The following is a 22,771-nucleotide window of genomic DNA, read 5'->3' as shown; positions in this document are numbered from 1 at the left end:
TAACGTTGGGTGTGGCATCAAGTCATACTTGAACTGAAAAGCATCCTTCACTTGTTTTGTCTCATAAGCCACTCGAGTGAAGTTTTGAACTATGTATCAAAATGTCTAATTTAGAATACCATAACATAAAAATTAGTCAAACCACTCAATATATGTTGATGTTCAATTTGTAGGTTTGGTCGCTTGGTAGGATAGGTCAATTCCACAAATGCTTTATGCTTGTAGTAGTACATTCCTAAAATGAATAGTTCATTAATCCTTGATTTGATAATAAAAAAAGGATAGATGATTTTGAGATTTAGCTCCTCTGTATTTTCTTTATAATGGGTAGCTCCTCTGTATTTAGGTTCACATTACCTTGCCTCCGACATAACTCGAACATCTACCAACAACAACAAGACGGATTAAACCTTTACATAATAAACATTTATTCAAAATTTGAGGTGTGATTTAATCATTGCCCTTAAGGATTTATGTGTCTCATAAACGTAAATCCCACAAATATAGTTGACCCTTCCCAGGTATGAATTATACCCAAGGTAACATAACATAAAATTATCTCAGAAATGACATAAAATGTTACAATGAGAAAACAAATGGAGAGGAAAAAGAAAGATAATGGGGGCTTTCACATTAGATTCTCATCCTTATGAGTCCATTGAAATAAAGAGAGAAAGAGGAGTAGCGGAGATGGACTAAAGACAAATTTTATTATACATCGTAAATAAAATAAATTAATAATAATAATCTACTAAAATATTTTTCCATATTTCTCAACTAAAGTTATGAGATTTTTGAAATATTTACTCAAAATTTAAAACATTAACATCTACTACTAGGAGTAAGAGTGGGACTTTTGACATTTTAAATTAAAAATCAAAAATCAAAACCTCCATTGAAATCAATCCATATGAGGTTCAATGTGTGCAATCACAATGCATGACTACACACAGTACAAATCCCAAGACTCAGGTGATATGTTTAAATTCAACTGCTCTTCAAATTTGTTTGTCAAATGGGGTTCAGATTTCTTATCAAAAAAGGAAAAGGTTCAGATTTCTATACGACTGCAATCAAATTATGAAATATGCATATGTAATTAGCTTTGTTAAAAAAAAAATGCATATGTAATTAGCTATAATTACAAATATAACCAAAGAGGCCTCAAATAAGAAGATTTTTATTATACAAACTTACAGGGATTAATGCACCTAGGCAGAAACAGATGCATGTCTCAATGACTAATACAATGTGTGCATTGATGGTAAATAATGATAAAATTGTTGATCAGTCCACTCTTTCTAATGAATACAGACTAGTAAAATGTACAAATTCCTATTTGCTAAATCCATTTTATAAACATCATTTGCTTCAACAGTTGCTGAGATATCAGAAACTGACTCCAAACGTGGTAAATATACAAATTATATGCTTTGGTATAATTCTATCTTCCTGACATAAGATTCACAAGGTTTTGATTTTCGTAAAAGGAACCAACGTCCCAATCGTCCGTAGTTGAAGAAAGTGTCATGAGAGCAACCACAATGGATCTCATACTCGGACGCAGTTGAGGATTTTCCTGTGTGCACGCTTTGGCTAATTGAGCCATCTGCAAGCAAAAACAGCGACCATTGGTTTAACATTCTTGAAATCATAAGCACAAAAGGGGTTTATTAACAAATGTTCTCACCTTGCGAACTGAATCTGCAGGGTAGTTATCCCCAAGCCTTGGATCCACTATTTTGCGAAGATCTTCTGTAGGATCAGGCTGACTAAGAACTCCTTCAAACTGAATTGCATATTAAAAAAGAAAAGAAATTAATACCATAATTTAGGTTGATGAGGAAAGACTCTAGTAAATTTAGTTGTGAAATCAAGACTAACCAAACCAACAAGTCCCTTTGAATCTGCAACAGATTCGCTCGACTTGACGATTGCCTCCTTCGCCGAAATAAGTTCATAAAGAACAACTCCAAAGGCATAAACATCTACTTTGGGAGAAACGTCTCCATATTGAGCATACCTTCACATATAACCATGGCAATCACTAAACAAATCCACATGCACAAAAATGTGAACTTCTCATTAACTGAATGCAATGCAAGCAAATCTTAGACATGCAATTTATTCGGAAAAAATAAATAAACAAAATTATGAGCACTTTCTAGAACCTAAAATTTTATACCCCTACAGAACAGGCCAAGAGATTTGATCAGTCACTAAATAATATGCACCAAAAATCAATTTTATGATTTTAGTTCAATAAATTCTACTTGATTAATATTTCATCTAGGTCATGTTAAAGTGCTTGTTGGTGGGTTGACATGCATTCCTCAAATTCAACAAGGAAGGGAAGCAAAACACATATTACTATAAAATTTTGATCTCTGTATAGTTACACAGTTCAGTAAAAGTTTTTAGAACAACTACTGCATTTCATATTACTATAAAATTTTGATCTCTGTATAGTTACACTGTTCAGTAAAAGTTTTCAGAACAACTACTGCATTTCTAAAAAAGTGTACCAAACTTAGGTTCTGTGTTGGATTGACTTATTTGAGCTTATCTAATGAAAACAGCACTTGTGAGAATGTTGGAGAGAGTTTTTGTAAACAACTTATGACATGTCCATAAGTTGTTTTCAGCTTATTTCCATGAGCTCTACAGGATAGCTTATAAGAAAACAATGAGTTTATTTTATCATTTGTTACATAAATAGCTGATACATAAGAACTTATATGATAAGCTCTTATGTTATAAGCGCTTATTTAAACTTTTTATCCAAACAGGCCTTAGTCGCAGGTATGGAATTTTCTTTTCTTGGGAAATAACCTGCTAAGAACCTAATTTCTAATTGTAATGGCTGCATTCACTCTTATTAATAAAAGATATCATATGAACTTGGAGAAAAAGAAAAAAAAAAAGACGACTAAATGTTCAGTAAACTGTACTCTGGGGGCATGTATCCAAATGTACCAACAAGACGACCGGTGGGAAGCGACGAGCTTCCAACTTCCGTCAGTTTGGTCAATCCAAAATCAGCAACCTACAAATATGAACATTTTATGAGCTTTCATAGTAATCCAAATAATAAATATTCAGATAGAATCTCAAAACACAATCAACCTTTCCCCGGAAGTTCTTGTCTATCAATATATTTGCTGGCTTTATGTCACGATGAATATATACAGGCACTGTATGCTCATGGATATATTCAAGACCTCTGGCAGAATCCAAAGCAATTTGCACACGTGTAGCCCATGGCAGTGGATCTCTACCTGGAAAAATTATCATTTAACTGTTTACCGCAAGACAACCAAAATACATCATAGGAAAATAAAATCTAAAGTATAATCTGATCTAACCTGAACCACGCAAATGCTGACTCAAGTTTCCGTTCTCAATGTATTCATAGACAAGGAAAAGAGAGCCTTCAATACTATATCCAATCAACCGCACCTGCATGGTCGTTAAGAGGATACATCATTATACAAAATAAGGTGTAAGAATTTATGTATCCTTCCATTCATTTTGCTTTTGATGTTTAAGATAGAGCCCTTATCATAGAGGCACATAGATTAAGATATCATTAAGGGTATCTTTGGGAGGGCCTAAGTCTATCTATAGCTTGATATATATTTGGAATTTGTAAAAAGTTGAAGGAATGGCATGATAAATGATCATATGATAACTGTTAAATAAGAATAAGTCTTCCCCTCCATTTTTCTCCAAAACCCAACACCCAAGCATAGCCTAACTGTTAAATATTTAGATTAAAATACCCAAATTTAATTCATGGACAGTTGAGGTGCTAGCTTAGTGGTAAGAGCTTAGCCTTGTAACCTCAAGGTACTGAGTTCAAATCCCCTCGGGGATGGTTGTAAAATGACCATTAGTTAATAAAAATTCGACCTTGCCCAATGTATTTACTTTTAAATTCATGGACAATTGTGTATCATTAGTAGACAGTTATTAATTCTCTTTATTTTAAACCAAATAGGGCATGTTTGAAAAATACCATTAAATGATATACAATCAATAGATATCGAATGAATGCAGTCAAAATGTTATTAACAGCTTTCTAAAACATTAAAAAAGTTTTTAACAGCTTTTAAAATGTTATACAATCAATAGATATCGAATGAATGCAGTATATATTAATTGTCAAGCGTGTTTATATGCATTATATTATAGACACAACATACAGGAGCAAGCACCAAGAACGTGACAAAAGTTCTCCCATTAAAATAAGTCAGAAGCTGATAACTTAAAAAGTTATTCTACGAAAAAAGAAAAGAATTAAATATATTTTTGATCCCTATAAAATTTTATTTTAGTCCCTATAATATTTTATTCGTCTGTACTCCTTAGATTTAACAACAATAGGGACTAAAAGCACACAGATTTTGTCTCTATTGCTGTATCAAACCCCAACTTTTGCCCCAGTTGCATCTGACCAAGTTTTTCAGTTGTATTTTGGTCTCAGGCTCAGCTTTTTATGAAATATGATTTGGTCTCACTTTTTGTTCTAAAACAATTTGGCTCTGTTGGTGTTCAACATCAAATTGTATTATTCAGTCTTCTTCTCTTTCAAATGATACATTTGTAACAAGCTTAAAGGTCCATAAACTTTAGCTGGAGGTTTTTTTTTTAAACATATATGGATATTTGTGTATTTGAGTAATTCAGGATGACTTAAGATTAGCAACGGTTTCCATACTTTTTTATACATCTTGATTGGTTTGTTTAATAGGAGGCTGCACCTTTTGTGAAATCAAATTCTTGCAAATAGAAGGTAAGGATGCTTGCAATAAATCCACTATGACTACCAACAACCCCATCGTTTTAGGAGCTTTATAGAACCATGTCGCCTTTCTTTTACTCTAAAATCTTAAGATTACTAAATACAAACCACCAAGTCTATGCCCAAGCTAATGCTCCCATCATTGCAACAACTAAAGCCTTTTCCCATTAAGTAAAGTCAACTATATAGATCAAACAGTCGCCATAATATTGTAAATCGTTTCTAAAGACTAATCGTTTAAATATAAATCCCACATATGGTTTGTCGGCCCTACAACCTTTCTTGGTTCATCTCTATTGTAACTACCAGAGCTTCTACAAGTCTTCCCCACAAGTATTCAAAATTTCAAATCACACAAAGCGAGATTTTACCATATTTACCCCAGCTAGATCCAATCAATGAAATTACTAAAAGTTCTCTTGGAATAAATCTTGCCTGTATGGTGCAATTCCACAGTAAACATAATTAATACTAATAAATACTTCAAATATAAAAGGATTGGTACCAAGTTAAGATGATGAACACGTGTCAGGACTTTCAATTCAGCGAGAAATTCCTTCGTTGCTTGCATATCCATCTTCTTGATTGCAGCTTTCTGCGTCAGCAAAATTATTGGCTTATATAATGAGAGTATGAGTTTTAAAAAAAAAAAAACAGGGTTGAGTGGCTTTTCAGAACAAATATAGTGTGACTCATCAGTGTAGAATTATGTAAAGCAACAATATAGCGGTGTGTATGAGTGTTTAACAACCAAAAAAGCATTCTGCTGCAATTCAAACAACAGGAAATCAAGGTAAATATTATGCAACAATCTCAATTTTCAAGAAATCAAGGATACACTTTCACAGTAAAACGTAAAATGAAAGGAAAGTTATCAATTGAACTGTTGAAATATTGCCATCATTTCCTCTTATCCAGTTTCATTGTTGAAGTATCCTAATCTTCTATTACAACTTGTTTTCATTCAACTACGATCCGCCAAATACTAAACCTTGATGAATAAAACATTAATAAACTCCTAAAACAAGTATCAGAATGACATTTTTCCGAATAAAACACTTCTAATAAATATCATTTCTCACCTCTCCCCTCAGCTCTGCATAGTAGACAGAGCCAAAACCTCCTTGACCGATTTTATTAGCCATACTAAAGTTATCTGAGGCAGCTGCTAGTTCATCATATGAGAATTCAACTGATTTATCGACTGTTATGCCGGTCATCACACCAGGCCTCTGTGTTACGTTTGCAGCACCATGAGAATTTTCATCTGAAAAGAGCCAAATCATGAGTTATAATTTAATTTTTCAGAAGATGCAAGAGCTAGAGGTACTGAATATTTAGTAGGGTTCCAACAAGAGTAAGAAACAATAGGAGTTCCAGTGATGAGATTGTTTGTGGTGGATGATCGGCAGGGACGGATCTACATAAAAAGGCATGTAGGCATGTGCCTCCACTTAGTATTACAAATATATGTATCTACTATTTATTATAAAATTTATATAGTGTCTATAATTTAGACGAATACGATTAGAATAAGTATCACTATCATGAGTATTTCTTGTTGCTTTTCCATAGATTCCTTCCACGGGAGGTAATCTTATTCCATGCCCTTTCAGGCACAAATTGTGGACACTTCTATTAGGAGGGTTTCAAACCCTATTTTGCTAAATTGTGGGAGTATATCCCCTTCCATTACGCCAAACCCTCGATAAATACTCATCACTACAAATTTATATATGTGTTGCCCCCATTACTTATTATTTCTAGATCCGTCCCTGATGATCGGAATAAGAAAAAAATAATATTAGAACAAATTACACTGGAGAAAATCTAGTAGCACAAATTGAGATGATATTGTGCGTGTTTAGGTGAGTGTGTAACAAATGTCATTCTGAATGAGCTTGATTTTGTAAAACTGACTTATTATAATGAAGTTTGAAGTGAAGTTATTTATGTTTGGATTAAAGCAAGTTTAATATAAAACTTATTGTCAATTTTTCAATCGAACACAAACTACTCTTTATCACTTCGAGTAAAATTTATTTTGATTCAAAGTGACTAAACATCTAGATTATTACTAAAATTGTGTTTAAAATAACAGGAGGAAAAATCAATTTTGACATTCCCAAACACTAGGGGTGGGAATAGGCCAAGTCGGCCTACAGGGGCCTACAATCTAGCCTATGACAGGCCAAGTCAGGCTTTTTTTAACACAGGGAAGGCTGAGGCTTTTTTAGAAGCCTATTTAGCTAAATAGGCCAGGCGACAATCAATGAAAAAAAAGCCATTTAGGCCGGCCTACTTGAGTAAATAGGAATGATATTTTTTTACTACTATTATTATTATATTAAATTTTGTGTTTTAGATTAAATTATAAATTTGTTAACCTTTTCAGTGACTTAAGCTTATTAGACTACATCAGTTTTTCGTATATTTAAATTTATTATTATTAACTAGAATTGAAATATTTTATCAGATATAGTCAAATTCTCTAAAATGTTTTGTTAAATATCTAAAGGGGGGTTTAAGCTCATTGGTCTATTAGTTTGTTAGTTTATTTAAATGTGGATCAAATTACTTATTAAATACGTTCGTGTGAAATAGGCTTTTAAACAGGCTAACATGCCATATAAGGTTTTCAAAAGGTAGGCTCAGGTGAGGTCTAAAAAATAATCCTACGACATGCTACAAGCCAAGCTTAGGCCTTCAAATTTTTGATAACCCAGACTTAGTCCTTGCAAAGCCTAGCTTGGCCCAGCCTATTCCCACTCCTACCAAACATCTATATAGATTACCATACAAGATTTAAGCATGTGAGGAGGAAAACCATGAGGATTCAGTGAGAAACGGGGTTCGAATGGAAGATAGTATGAGTAAAGTGGTAAAGGACAATCAAAGAAAACTTTAAAGGAACCTTAGATTGATATATATGGATTCTAACAAATGATATATAATAAAATAAGCTTGGTTGCTGTTGTTGCTATATAGGGGGTGCAAGAGGATCACATCATTTGTTTAAAAGTTCAAATTTAAACCCTTTAGAACAAAAAAAATCAGCAACTATTCGTGCCAATAGCCAACATAAATAAAAGCAAGAATGTTCCAAGTGATTCTGGTCACACAGAAAACAGTTAATTTTTTCTGCTTCGATTTTGCTTAGAACTGTGCAATGTAACCTAAATTGAAAGGGTGAACATTAGGTTATTTCAGTTAGATCTAATATTTAACAGGACTATAGGAATAAGAAAACCGCTAACTCCAGTAAAGGCAGGAGAAGCGAGGTTTTGGAAGGAATACAATTAAAAATAACCATACCTTTCCCATCTTGAGAAAAGAGTGCAGTGGAATCTCGCGAAAAAAGTTCCTCCTTTTGTATCTTCTTCTTCCGGAAGTATCCAAAATATATAGCAGCTGCCACTAACAGAAGAACAACCACTATTCCAACAGCTATTCCACCAATAGCCCCACCACCAAGACCTGTTTATATGGAAGCAAAATATGAGTTCAAAGTAGCATTTTTCTTCTACCTTTAGTTCATGCTGACCAAGCGCGTTAAAACCAATTTTTTGGTAAGAGAGAAAGCTAAACCACCTGAACTGCATAAGAGAATAAAAAACACAGTCATGAGTTTCAGTAAACTTATGAATAAGCAAAATTAACGCAACCATATGAGCACAGATTGCATACGAAGTAGAGGAACAAAATTTACCTGGAACCCAAAAACACAAAGCTACCATTCTGATCTGGAAGAAAAAACATGTAAAAGAACAAAATGAGATGCTTATATTGAATTTTGTAATACATAAGAAAATACTTAATGACATAGCTAAAGATACACGTAATCTTTGTTAGCAAGCCATTGTTACAATTTTCCTTAACAATTCCTGTGAACTACAATTAATTGTGGTTTTCAGTTTTCCAAAAACAAATGTTATGATCCATTTGATGATATTTAGGTTTGTTAATATTGTGATCAATTTTTTAGTGGACTTTAGATGCCTGATTCTAATCAAGGTCGACAACAGTGTAGGCCATAACCTTTAGGCCCATGAAGGGCGATGCTTAGGGTTACATTACTATAAATACCAAACTAGGTTCCTTTGCTGTTGCGAAATACAATCGCTTGCTCAATGGTTTACCCCATCAAGAACCACTTGAGTCCCCTGAGTGTGTGATAATGCAAAGAAAGGATTGATTTTATTCATTTTAGGCAATTCTCGACAGCTTTTATCATGTCTTCTACAAGAAACTATTTCTATGATTGGTCTAAATTCATTTGCAAATCCTAACACTGTTTGGATAAACAACTTATTTAAGTACTTATCATATATGTGTTTATGTATAAGGTATTCTATAACAAACGATAAAATGAAGTCTAATTGTGTTCACCTAAGCCATGAGTTGCTTTCATAAACTACTCTAGAGAGTATATAGAAATAAGTTGAAAAGAACTTATGCATTTGTCATAAGCCGATGGCCATGTCATAAGTTGTTTCTATAGGCTCTCTCGCAAACAGTATAAGCACTGTTTATGCCATTAGATAAGCTTAAATAAGTTAATTCAAACCGGACCCATATTTATGCCTACATCCATATGCTAATTTGAATTTCACATTCAGTTACTATTTTCAGCAGCAAACAAATACATAACAAACCTTTTCCCGGAACAAAAACAATGCCACTCCCTTGATTAAAATTGACACCAGGATTATACCTCTGCAACAAGGACGAATCAACTTTACTTGAATTCGCCACAGACACCAAAGTCTCACCGGGCCTAAGCGGATAAGTAACAAACAAGGCATAATTCCCAACATCAGCATCCCCACAAGAACAATTAACAGTAACATTCAACGTTCCAGTATCAGGAATATCATTCGGTGGATAAGTATTAAACCTCCTCAACCATTCAACATTTGTTAAGTTAGCATAATTATTTGTAGCAACAGTTTCATAAGTGTCGCCAGTTTCAACATCGTAGCTAAACTTGTGACCGAGAAACTGGCCGTCGATACAATCACAAGGGAATGGAACGTTGAGTCTTTGACCAGCTTGAACACTGTCTTTACTAGGTATTATTTCGCGGCTGTATTCAACTATGTCTTCTGGTCTTGTCTGAATGTTCGATCTCATAATACCTGAAGAATTTAGAGAAAAAAAATGTTATTAGATTTTTTCCAAAACGAATCGAAGCAATAAGGATCTCAGAGTCTGGTGGCAACGAGAGTATTTATTAGAAGTAATAAGGTGGCTTACTTGAAATATAAGTGAGGTTGGAGCCTTGGGATACATAAAAGTTGGCTAAAGCAAGTGAACAGCCTTTTGTGCATTTGGATTCTGTTATGAATGGAATTGAAGCTAGAAAGATGGAGAATAAGGGGAGGGAAATGAAGGAGGTGAATCTGGGTTGATGTTCCATTGAAAAAAGTTTGGGAGATGAGAATTGGGTTTGGGTCAAAGTGGGGAATTATTGGCTAAAGAGATGGGAAGTTTGATTTGAATTGAATGAAAACTTGTTATTGATATGGAGGTGAGTTGAGTTGAGTTGACTTGACTTGGTGAATGAAAATGAAAATTTATTACAGTTGGAATGAAATTTCAAGATTGCTTCAAACGCTTTTTTGAACAGGTCTGCAAGTCTCGCCCATAAATAAATAAACATAGATTTTCATTCTATAATTTTGCATTCTTTTTCTTCATATTTTTAAAAAATATTTGGTCTCATACATAATTTTAACGGTGCATTTTAATTTGAGTTTTATGAAAGCACTAGTCTGTCAAAAATGAAATGGTTTGTCTATTCTTCATGTGAAAATTCAAGTGCTTTTGGTTGGCATCAAATTGTGTTGGGAATATGGTTTAGGAAACTCATGTTTTTCAGGTTATTTACATGTTTTGTTCAGCTGATTACAAATTGAATGTCTGAATTTCATCATTACGCTAATGATTTTTTATCTTTATTTATGGATGAAATCATATAAGAATAATTTTTAAAAACGTTGAAAAGAAAAATATAAACAAAATGTTGATATATCTCATTTTCATTTGGATCAAATGCATGTGATTTTCTCTCTATATTTAAGGATGACATCATATAAGAATAATTTTTAAAAACGTCAGAAAAGAAAAATTATCATTTACAGCTGTTACCGTGAAAGTTGAACTTCTTTCCTTAAGATTATAAAATCAGACCCCGACAATTAAGTTGCATGTTGATAACTGTGATTATTCACCAAAAGTAAATTAATAAAATTAAACAAATAATAATTTAAAAGTGTTTCTTTTTATAAAAAGTTTAGTTTGTCTAGTTTGGGAGCTTGCAGAGGTAAAGATATCTCACAATTCAAGAGCAATAAATAACACTCTGGTCCTTATTATAAGAATTATTTGATCTTTTAGGTTCATTATGTAAGTGATGTATCTAGTCTATATATATAACAAGATACATTAATCATTATTCTATGAACCAAAAAAGTCAATTGTTTCTTATAATAAGGATCAGAGTGTGTACTTACAATCATCCATTTAAAAAGGTCTTCATGTTAGTAGAAGTTGAACTCACGACTTTACTTGTGAATCAACTCTAAACAACCGGGTCAACTAGAGCTGTCAAAACGGGCTCACGACTAAAGGTCTTCAATTGTTTCTTATAATAATTCTTTACTTTTAAATAATTCTTTACTTTTATTAAATATATATATATATATATATATATATATATACATTAATCATTATTCTATGAACCGGCTTCATGTTAGTAGAAGTTTCACTTTGTGTTAATCGCATAATATATATATATTTTAAATAATTCTTTACTTGGTTGATCATCAAATTAAAAAATAAAAGTGAAAATTCAATGAATTAACACAAATATAAATTTAATAATCTATTTTTGACTTTCACATTTTTTTATTAACATTTGATTTGGATGTGTTAGTGTAATAGGACATGGAAATGTTGATTCGTTTATACCCGCTAAACATGAAATGAAACTAATGCAACTTATAACAGGTGCACAACAGTATAACAAGGTAGGAAACTTTTTTTCAACCGAGAAACTGCCCCCCGGTTTGATTTTCTTCTATGTTACATCATTTATAAATAAAAACAATAACTATATCCCGACAGTATACAAAAATTTTAGGAAACATTAAATCATATTTTCACCATCTTCACGGTGTCGATAACTTATGAGTTTTATGACATGTGATTCCATTAGGAAAAAATTATAAAGCAATATAATGACTTGGTAGATTATGATTATGATTAGACTTATAGTACTTCTTTTTTTTTTTTTTTTTTTTTATTTTAAATGTCATTTTTAATACGGACCCTTCCGAAGGCCAGACTCAGATAATATATTTTAAGCCCGTTTTTCAATCTGGTTTTTTGGCTCGATCCGATAAAGCCTGAACCCTGTTAGGACCGTCCATTTTAACAGCTCCAGAGTCAACCTTCATTGACATATATACAAATTTACATTTTACCCTAAAATCCGTACATATATAAAAGAGTAAAGATACAATTCCATCCTTATAATTAGACAAAAAGTAAACTCATACTAGTCTCAAATATTTTTACACGGAAGGCAAATTAATTTTTAATTTATTAAAAGAAAATGATTGTTTTATCTCTAATCTCTAATATAAAATTATCAAAAATTAATTTGAATCTATTTTTTTTTCAAAAATTTAATTGAAAACTGTGGCTAACATAACACCATTGACAAAATATTTTCAATAAATCATATTATTAAATGAGGTTTTCAATACATTCACAGGGTATCTTGGTCCATCACTCTTGCCTCGCCTCCTCTCAGCTGCGGAAGGTAAAGTTTCCCACTTCTTTGCTTCTTTAACTCTCGCTCGCCATCATTTGTCTTTCTTTCAAACCCTAATCATCCACGCTTAACCCTTTTGCTACTTCCTACTCCTCGATCATCGTTAGTTTTGTGCTTAATTTTCTTTTTGTCTATTGGTCTCTGTTTAGGGTTGGTGTGGTTTATGGGATACACTGATTTCGTGACTTTATTTTTCGCCATCATCGTTTGGTGTACTGCTTACGTTACTGTTGCACTTCTTGCTTCTCTTCGTGCCGTCAATCATCTCTGTACTTCCTGAAACAAACAACTCATTGCAATGGGTTATGCTCAGCTTGTTATTGGTCCTGCTGGTAGTGGCAAGGTAATTTCTTCTATCTCCTTTGTTTGAATTGACTTATTTGAGCTTATTTACTAGTATAAGCACTTGTGAGACTGTTTGGAGGAACTTATGGCTTGAAAACAGCTTATGGGTCTATCTGGGTTGACTTATTTATTTACTGACATAATTTCTGTGAGACTAACTTATGACAATTTTCACAAGCTTTTATGGTTTATTTTCATAAGTTCTCCAATATATCTTATAAAAATAGCTTATATCATATACAAAAACAATTTAACTTTATTTTATCTTTTGTAAGAGAAATAGCTTATACATACTCACTTATATGATACTCCCTCCTGTCTCGAATACAGAATACAAAAAATCGATGGTCTTAAATATAAGCAAATGTCAACTACTTCTATCTTATTCAATGCTACTATTCCTAAACTATCCTTCAATTAATGTATTTTTTTTTTCCTCATGTAACAAGTGGAGTAATTTAGAAATTAGAATTTTATTCTTCATAACTTTGTGGAAAATAAATGCACCAACTAATTTTCTTAAAGGGTGTGAATTTTTTTCTGTTGCTTATATACTCCCTCCGTCCTAAATTATAAGCAAAAAAATCACATTTTCTTTGTCCAAAATATAAGCAAAAAAGACCATCTTTTATGTTATTATTATGTTTTTTCACAAAAAATCTTCTTTTCCAAAGTAAAATTAAATGCAAATTGCATTCAATTTGTTCACCTTTTTATTTTATTCACAATCATTAACCAATGAGAATTGGTTTTACTTCTTTCCATGAAACTTATTTCAAGGAGAATACAAAAAACTATACCTCAAATTACTGTGTTTTAGATTTCTTAATAAGTGTGAATTTGTGTTTTTTGCTTATAAATTGGGATGGAGGGAGTATAAGACTAGAGGGAGTAAGTGTTTATGCTAGTAGTGCTTACTTGAGATGTTTATCCAAACAAGGCCTTGATGTGTTTGCAATACTATTCCCTTCCCTTAATTAAACGTTTAGATAGTTATTAATGTGTGTTTTTCTTTGTCGATCAGTCTACATATTGCTCAAGTTTGTACCAACACTGTGAAACTGTGCGACGATCAATCCATGTCATGAATCTTGATCCTGCTGCTGAAAATTTTGACTATCCTGTTGCAATGGGTAAGCAGAATGTGTTTTGTTCTGTGGCTTCTTCTTTTGTTCATTTGAGATTTTGTTTAATGGAGCGTAACTATTTTCGGTTGGAATGTTTGCAGATGTAAGGGAACTCATTTCTCTGGATGATGTTATGGAGGAGCTTGGATTAGGTCCTAATGGTGGTCTTGTATACTGCATGGAGTATCCTTTTCATTTGTTTAATTAAAAACTTATGCTGTCTGTTTTTAGTGAAATTAACGGCAACGTTATGTACTTCCATATGCTGTTGAAATTTTGTTGCCTTGATAATTATGTTTAGACACCTTGAAGACAGCCTAAATGGTTGGCTCGATGAGGAGCTGGACAATTATTTAGATGATGAGTACTTGGTTTTTGATTGCCCTGGTATTCATGCTTGTTTCTCTAGTTATTTGTAGTAAATATTTTTATGCATCAGTATCCAAAGATTGCAATTTTGAGAGTTGTGTTACTATAAGGTGATAATGTTGTATAAATTGCAGTCACGTGAGTGTGCAAGGCCACAAAAATAGAATCCGTAGCATAATAAAATTACCGCTTAGTCTAATATTTGTCCTTTTAGAACAAGATTGTTACAGGGCTAGTTTGTGTACCTAAAGTTAATTCTATTAAAATTGTTTATTAAGTTTTTTGGTTGCAACTGGCTTAACAAAATGTGATTAATCAACTTATTCTTGTAATGTTTTGCAGGGCAGATAGAACTTTATTCACATGTGCCGGTATTCCGGAACTTTGTTGAACATTTGAAACGAAGAAATTTTAATGTCTGTGTTGTGTACTTGCTTGATTCACAGGTGGGTGATAGTCTCCGCAGTTTTGCAACTTTTGTTTAAATCATGCTTCCCTTTAAGCTATTGACTCACTCACATTCCTTTAGACTTTCCATTATTGTTGTCTTGTTATCTTTGTTAACTAATAATTTAAAATATTGCAGTTCATGGTAGATGTGACCAAATTTATAAGTGGATGCATGGCTTCCCTTTCTGCAATGGTTCAACTTGAACTCCCTCATGTCAATATCCTCTCAAAAATGGACCTTGTGACTAACAAAAAGGATCTTGAAGAGTAATTACTGTCACTTAATTTCTTTCATTTATTTGTTTCGACTGCTTTATTTATCCAAATTCTAATATAGTATTTTTTTTTTGCTCCTAGATTCTTGGATCCAGAACCCACCTTTCTACTATCTGAATTGAATAAACGGATGGCTCCTCAGTATGCAAAGTTGAATAAATCTTTGATTGAACTGGTGGGTAACCTATGGCTATTTTAAGAATATATCCCCCTGCCAGTAATATTGTAAAGTATGCATTCTTTTTGTTGGTTTTTACCATTGACAAGCAATGAACAGTTTTGCAGTTTTGGACTGAAATGAAGTTGATTTTTATAGATAATGGTCTATATAGTATTTGAATTGATTTTATTTTGAAAAAGCAAGGCAATACTGTGTTGATGTCTAGTAAGCATGGATGTTGATTGCATTCCAAGGAAGATTCCGAGGGTGATTTTCATTTTTTTGCTATGATATTTTGGCTGCGTGCATGCCTAACAATGATTTTCACATAGCTGTAGTGGGTCATTTTTTTTAAAAATAGAGTAATTTCCGATGGCCAATATATTTTTTCCTTTTTTTTTTGGCTGAAACAAGTCGTGTATCCAGTACACTGACCTCATTGTATAATCATGTTCGTGAAGTTTCTCATCTTTAGTCACTGCAGCACGCACATTCATCACTTCTTCAAGATATTTCTCTTTAGTTTAACGATTTTCCTGCCATAATTACGTGGTACAGATCAACATGCATATTTTTGTTTATAAGTCTATCTTTGGCAACTTAAAATACATGTGTGGGTTATGAATGTCTTGGGAGTGTTTTTGGTTTCTGTTTGTTTTCTCTTAAAATACGTGGTACCGATCAACATCCCATTTTTGTGTAAATGTAATGGGAAAGGAGTGGTGGTTTCATCATTTGTCCATTCCTAATTTTAGAAAGGATTGAAAGTTCCATTTCATCTCATTTGCATATGACTCCAATTTTGGAACTTACATTTCTGATTATTCTCTTACTGCTGACGCTTCCTAGGCGTTAGTTAAGTTATGCAATGCTTTGTTTTCAATTCCATCAGCTTATTTATTTATTCCTTTTGCAACAGGTAAGTAGTTATAGCATGGTGAGTTTTATACCACTGGACTTGAGGAAGGATAAAAGGTAAACACTTCTATCTTTCTGCTGCTTAAATTTTCTTCCTGTTCATTTTTTTAATGATGTTATATTGTTATCATATAAGGTATATGCTATCTCTTGCTCTAGTTAAATGTTCATTGTATTTTGAGTAAATATTGTCGAGGCTAAAATATTAAAATTGAAGGGTATAAACTGTTGTAAATTGTTTTTAATGAAAAAGCATGGCCTAAATTAAGTTGAACTCAAATTATGGTTCTTGTAGATCGTGTTTTTGATGCTACTGGAAACTCCTGTCAAAGGGTTGAATTTTCAAAAGCCAATAAAATATGACTGATTTGATTGTTTTTATCTTCATTCTTTCTATATATTTTGGTATATGAAATTAAGTATCATGATGTGCCCTGGAATTAATAGTTCTCAAAGCTGCATTTCCTTGTCGTTTAGTACTTTGGCTGTTTGAGTAAAACATGTTACTCTCCATCGTTGCCTCGGTGCTAGTATCTGTTGAGATGGGTGCGGTTATGGTGCATAAGGAAATCCTTATGCACCCTGCATAAATCCAGAAATGGTTTTGGAGTACAACTCACAAAAACCATTTCCACAGAAAAATGGTTTTGACATAATTTTATGCAGGGTGCTGGAAACCATTAAGTACATCTAATGGTTTTGGAGTACAACTCACAGAAACCATTTCTGGATTTATGCAGGATGCATAAGGATTTCCTTATGCACCATAACCGCGCCCTATTTGTTTTCTTGGTGCGTGAAGAGGGTGTTTGAAGTTCTGTGTTATCGAGCTACTTGCATTTGTTCATGCTTTAAATTCCCAATCACGAGCATGAGAGGACGTGTAAAGATCTCTAGCAGTTCTTTTTACTCCCCTCCCCCCCAAATGTCTCTTAAGTCCCCTAAAAATTTGGGAGATAACTCCCGGAGGGCATTTTTTCCTTTCAATTTTAACACCTCTGGTAGGTAACTCCCGGAGGACATTTTTCAGTCAAAAGAGATATTGAAGGAGCCTAAAAAGAAATCCTCAAAGATCTTTGTTATTGGGCCACTTGCATTTTCCACACTTCAGATGAGTGTGACTGTGTTTGTTGTGATCTCACATAGCTTGTAGATATGGCTAAGTTGTGCTTATAAGTTATAAGGCTTGCGAAATTTTATCTTTCAAACTTTTGTGGGTTGAGTTAGGCCCAAGTTCAAATACTAAGGCTTTGTTTGGGAGTTTGGAGGGGAGGGCTTTGGTGGCAGGGGGGAGAGGAAATAAGAGAGAAATTTTCCTTCCTTATTTCAGCGTTTTTGTAGAGAATGTGAAGAAAATCCTTATGATTAATAAATTTTTAATTGAGTTATAAAAATATTGAAAGCATTTGGCCCTCCAATATCCTTCTCCAATGCATTTTTTTTTAGTTCGCCATACTAAGGAGGTTTTGTATTGTGAAGAATAAGCCTCCTATTCAATCAAGTTTATGGGACTATCCTTCTTTCCCTTTCTTCGTCCTTTTTCCCAAACCCCCTCCCCTCCTAAACTCCCAAACATAGCCCAAGAGTGCAATAGACTTTTGATCATTTTCTAGTTTTTATTAGATAAACACGTTTTGGGTATATTGTTTTGATCATGGGATTCTTAACTATTTGTTCAACCATGAATTCAGCTTTCCTCCTATTGAGGATGGCGGGTCATTTTTCTTTTTAGGAAAGAGGATGGCAGGTCTTGAAAGCACTTTTTTTTTTTTTTGAACATGGTCTTGAAAGCACTTGTTCTTGATTTATTTTCAATATGCTTCAGAGTGGGTTTATGTTCATTAATTTCAAAACTCACTGGAATTTCAGTTAATCTTGATTAACAAAAGAGAGCTCTTGAAAAGCCATAATGGTAGTTTAATAAATTACTGAAATGAACTACATCAATCGTCTTTAAAGCCCATGCTATTTTCGTGTCTATTTTGTATTTTAGATGTCTGCCATTCTTTCCAAGATTACATCTGTTTATGACTTTCTGTAGTCCTTCCCTAGCTCCCAAACACAGCTTTTGTTTTGTACTTAGTGTTCAATTCTTCTCATTTACAGCATACAATATGTATTGGCTCAAATCGACAACTGCATTCAGTATGGAGAAGATGCAGATGTGAAGGTTAGGGATTTTGATGAAGATGAAGATGAGTAGCTTATTCCCTTCTGCAGCAATGTTTGGCATGATTGAAAGTTCAGCCTTCACAATGACTTAATGGTTATCAAACTCAAATTGTTAATAATCTACATAATAGTTTTTCGTTAGAATGTTCAGTGTGGATTGGGGACCTTGATGATTTATAAAATTTAGCCTCCTAATGGGGAGATGATTTTGGGTAGGGTTAGTCAATACTTCGCTGTCACTGCTTGCTTGGTTTCAACAACATGAACGTATTTAGACCTCGTTACTTTGGTTACTAATTGCGATAGCGAATTCTGAAATCTTCGGATCCAAGATTGAATGTTTTTGAAAATTTGTTGAAGTGGGATATTGATTGTTTTTTATCCAAAGAGCTGGAGCGGAGTAAGGTAGTGTTAAATACATAAATTTGTTGAGGAGATTCACTTATGTTTGTGGCTTTGCTGAAAGCCTGGAAGTTGTTGGGAAATTATCACAACTTCACTGTGGTTCTTAAAATCAACAGGCTATATCTTTGGTACACATTAACCAACTGAAACTTTTATATTATCCGGATTTTCTTTCTGATTTTAATAAATTAGTGCTGGTATTATGGATTTCCTTGAGTTGTGTCGAGTACATATATCTATTTTATGTTTCTTCTAGACACTGTTAATCCTTAGTCTTCACTTGTGACAAAAATTCAGTTAAGCTTGAAAATCATTATAGTCGGCAACAAAAAAATAACATGAAATTTGATAAAAGTGAGTTATTTCACATTTTGATTTTTAATTATATAAGTAACTCAGAGAACTTAGTCGCATTTCGTACGTGACTGTGCTATAAAAAAGAAGTATCACACAATCGCTAAATTATCGTATTTTGGAAAATATATTTGTCATTGTTTGACTATTTTCAAAGAGCTAAAAGGAGATGATATACTTTCTGTTTAAACTGACTAATTTTAAACATACATCAATTTACAAATACTATTTTGATGAATTAGGCTACTCTTGCAACTGAATTTAAAATTTAATGATATGAAATAGCTCTATTTCAAAATTAAGATTATACTTGATCTCTTTCAAATTTAAGATTATACTCTTTATAACCATCAAGTCACAGTGAAGGCTTAACGTAAATGGTTATCCAGAATATATTACTTATGCGTGTCGTTTCCATAGAAATCTTTATGTCCTTGAGAAGGATTGCGAAGGCTTGATATGAAAGACTTGTTCATGCTTTGCTAAAATTTAGTCTACGTTGATGATATTTTTACTCATACTTGTCCATGATTATCCGTAGTTAAATTCCCATTTGCTCTCAAACATCTAGGCAGATTTCGTTCTGGATATTGAAGTTACCTCAGCTGTGGTAGTATCGTACTCAATTCAAATGTATCAAAGATCTTTGAGTTTTGCTATTCCCCCTGCACAAAACACTCGCGCCCTACAGCCATGTCCAAAATGACCCTGCGTGAGTTAAGTCACGCTGCGTGACTTAACTCACGCAGGGTCATTTTGGACATGGCTACAGGGCGCGAGTGTTTTGTGCAGGGGGAAGAGCAAAATTCAAGATCCTTTGCTTCGAGTAAACATGGTTAATGTGGGGAATAGCTACTCTTGAGTAGTTCTAAACTTAGGGTCTGATTGGATATGTCTATTTTTGAGCTTATGATAATAAATAAGTTATGCAAATAAATAAGCTTTTATGTTAATTTTTAAATTCTCGCTAACAAAAATTATATATTCATAAGCTAGTTTTTTCATATACTACTTCGAAAAGCTTATGAATAATAAATAAAAACTTATTTATTTACATAAAATAAATAAATAGTTTTTCACAAACTACCTTGACTTATTTTTCTCTTTTGTTAAATTTCTTTTTTTGATGTATGTTTTTTAATATAATAAAGTTTGTGCGAGTTATACTGCGAAGTCAATTTCTTATCAACTGAATCAAAATTTATTGACGATGAATTGCTCGTTTCTTAAATTATTTCTAAAATAAGAAACATTTCTATAAATTCAATATTGTGGATACATTGTTTCTAACTAAAAATAAATCACGACACCACTCTATTTTAATAACAATGAGATGATTCTTTAAAAATAAATAACAACGTGATTTGAACCGCATCACGAACATCTCTAGAGTGAAGACATTTAGGAAGATATAAGGAATCCACCCGTCTATATATTTTAGTAAACTACACTCCACCCCCTAAAAAAATATTCAATTACACTCACAACCTCCAAATGTTAAAATACAAACTTCCCTACAATGAATTGTAAATATAAAGGGAAAATATGCTCACTCTCTTAAGAGACTTTTGAATTAAAATCTGCTCTCTTAAGCATTAAAATTTTATTACACTTAATTTTAGCATAAATAAATATTTTTATGATACAATTAATTTTATGTCATCATTTTGTTTCAAAATAAAATTTAATCAACCATTTAATAAAGATTTAATTATGTTTTTGGTCCCTATAAATATGTCAACTTTTCATTTTAATCCCTCTAAAATTTTCCTTCAACTATTAGTCCCTATAAAATTTTCAATCTTCACTTTTGGTCCCTCTTTTAAAGTAAACTCATATGTAGATTTCATATTTTTTTAATAAAAATTTTCAGATAAATTCAAAATATTATAAGAATCACTCCAAAAAAAAATTTAGAATTTTTTAAAAAAACATGAATTTTTATATTTTTTACGGTTAAAAATTTATATTTAATTTGTGTTTTGTTATATAAAATTCTAATTTTTTTAGAATATTTTACACATTTCTGCACAATTTCATTAAAAAAAAAAAAAAAAAAATTAACAATAGGGACCAAAAGTAGTGATTGAAAATTTTATATGGACTAAAAGTTGAAGGAAATTTTTAGAGGAATTAAAACGAAAAGTTGACATATTTATAGGGACCAAAAACATATTTAACTTTTTAATAAATCAATTTCCCTTTCCTTTTTCCAAAGTCAATAATAATTTCGAAAGTCATACAGGTGCCTGCAGGAGCAGTTATCTATTGGTAGGAAATTCCAAAGTCAATAATAATTTCCCTTTCCTTACAGGCTAGGAATTGCTTGCTACAGATGATATGATTACGAGGAGTGGCCTGTCTGCAACAAGATTGTGGTGTGGGACTGGGTAACATACTACTAGGCAGTGGTGACTCAGCTGGATAGAGACAGTCCAAAAAGGATATTATGGAATAAGTTTACGTTTTAATTAATTAGATTTGAGTTAATTAGGATCTCATTATGAATAAGTTCATATTAGGCTTAATTGCACTTTTCCTCCCTATAGTTTGTTAATTGTGCGATTTTGTACCCCATAGTTTTAAACGAGCGATTTTTTCCCCTATAGTTTTTCCCTTTTCTGATTTTATGATCCCCATGACATTTAGTGCTGGTTTTTTTATCAATTAATGTGTACCACGTGTGTAATTCCATTTTTAAAAAAATAAAAAATAGTATTTTTTCAGATTTTGAGAGAATGAGCACGTGATTTTTCAGATTTTAAGAAGAAATATCACGTGCCTCCTTCTCTCAAAATCTGAAAAATACCATTTTTTTTATTTTTTAAAAAATGGAATTACACACGTGACACACGTTAATTGATAAAAAACAGACATATCAACACTAAATGTCATGGGGACCATAAAATCAGAAAGGGGGAAAACTATAGGGGTCAAAATCGCTCGTTTAAAACTATGGGATGCAAAATCGCACAATTGACAAACTATAGGGGAAATGTGCAATTAAGCCTTTTATTTATTACAAAACTTAATTTTGGATTTATTTTATCTTATCTTTTGCATATTAATTTATAGTTGATGCAAATTAATCTATTAAAAAAAGATACCAATTGCGAGTCATAAATTTCATATTGTAAGCACAATTATGACATAGATGCGAGTAAAATGTACTCCAACCAGGGCTGGCCTTTGAAGTGTGCAAACCGCTCAATAGAGTTGGGCCTCCCCAAGGTATGAGCCTCAATTTTTTATTTTTTTTAGTTAAGTAGTACTATTAAGTACTGCCCCACTAAAAAAAAAACATGAATTTTTATATTTTTTACGGTTAAAAATTTATATTTAATTTGTGTTTTGTTATATAAAATTCTAATTTTTTTAGGAATTTTTTTAGAATATTTTACACATTTCTGCACAATTTCATTAAAAAATAAAAAATTAACAATAGGGACCAAAAGTAGTACTACTAAGTACTGCCCCACTAAAAAAAAATTCCTTACGACAGCTCTGATACCACACGTAATGTTTTTCCTTAATCTCTTTCTCTCTTCTGA

At 32.5% G+C, this 22,771-nt stretch overlaps 2 protein-coding genes across 2 annotated transcripts; one reads left to right on the top strand and one right to left on the bottom strand.

Moving 5' to 3' along the window:
• Positions 1–1,141: 1,141 nt before the first annotated feature.
• On the bottom strand, positions 1,142–10,372 carry LOC11442199 (lysM domain receptor-like kinase 3). The gene is made up of 13 exons (XM_003601328.4): positions 10,061–10,372; positions 9,460–9,942; positions 8,514–8,547; positions 8,396–8,400; positions 8,120–8,281; positions 5,887–6,071; positions 5,310–5,399; positions 3,366–3,459; positions 3,127–3,278; positions 2,952–3,046; positions 1,885–2,023; positions 1,691–1,789; positions 1,142–1,609 (listed from the first exon to the last, which is right to left on the bottom strand). The coding sequence occupies exons 1-13, from the start codon at positions 10,221–10,223 to the stop codon at positions 1,445–1,447; spliced, it is 1,866 nt and encodes a 621-aa protein (XP_003601376.2). The 5' UTR covers positions 10,224–10,372; the 3' UTR covers positions 1,142–1,444.
• Positions 10,373–12,524: 2,152 nt separating this feature from the next.
• Positions 12,525–19,073, top strand: LOC11442198 (GPN-loop GTPase 3). Its single transcript, XM_003601327.4, has 10 exons — positions 12,525–12,632; positions 12,794–12,987; positions 14,014–14,122; positions 14,218–14,299; positions 14,418–14,503; positions 14,828–14,931; positions 15,072–15,202; positions 15,293–15,386; positions 16,291–16,346; positions 18,396–19,073. Exons 2-10 carry the CDS (start codon positions 12,943–12,945, stop codon positions 18,490–18,492), a joined length of 804 nt encoding a protein of 267 aa, XP_003601375.1. The 5' UTR covers positions 12,525–12,632; positions 12,794–12,942; the 3' UTR covers positions 18,493–19,073.
• The last annotated feature ends 3,698 nt before the right edge of the window (positions 19,074–22,771 follow it).

Source organism: Medicago truncatula, chromosome 3 (assembly GCF_003473485.1).
Source record: "Medicago truncatula cultivar Jemalong A17 chromosome 3, MtrunA17r5.0-ANR, whole genome shotgun sequence".
Lineage (NCBI taxonomy): Eukaryota > Viridiplantae > Streptophyta > Magnoliopsida > Fabales > Fabaceae > Medicago > Medicago truncatula.
Note: the sequence above shows the minus strand (reverse complement) of the source record. Positions and strands in the feature narration are given on the sequence as shown.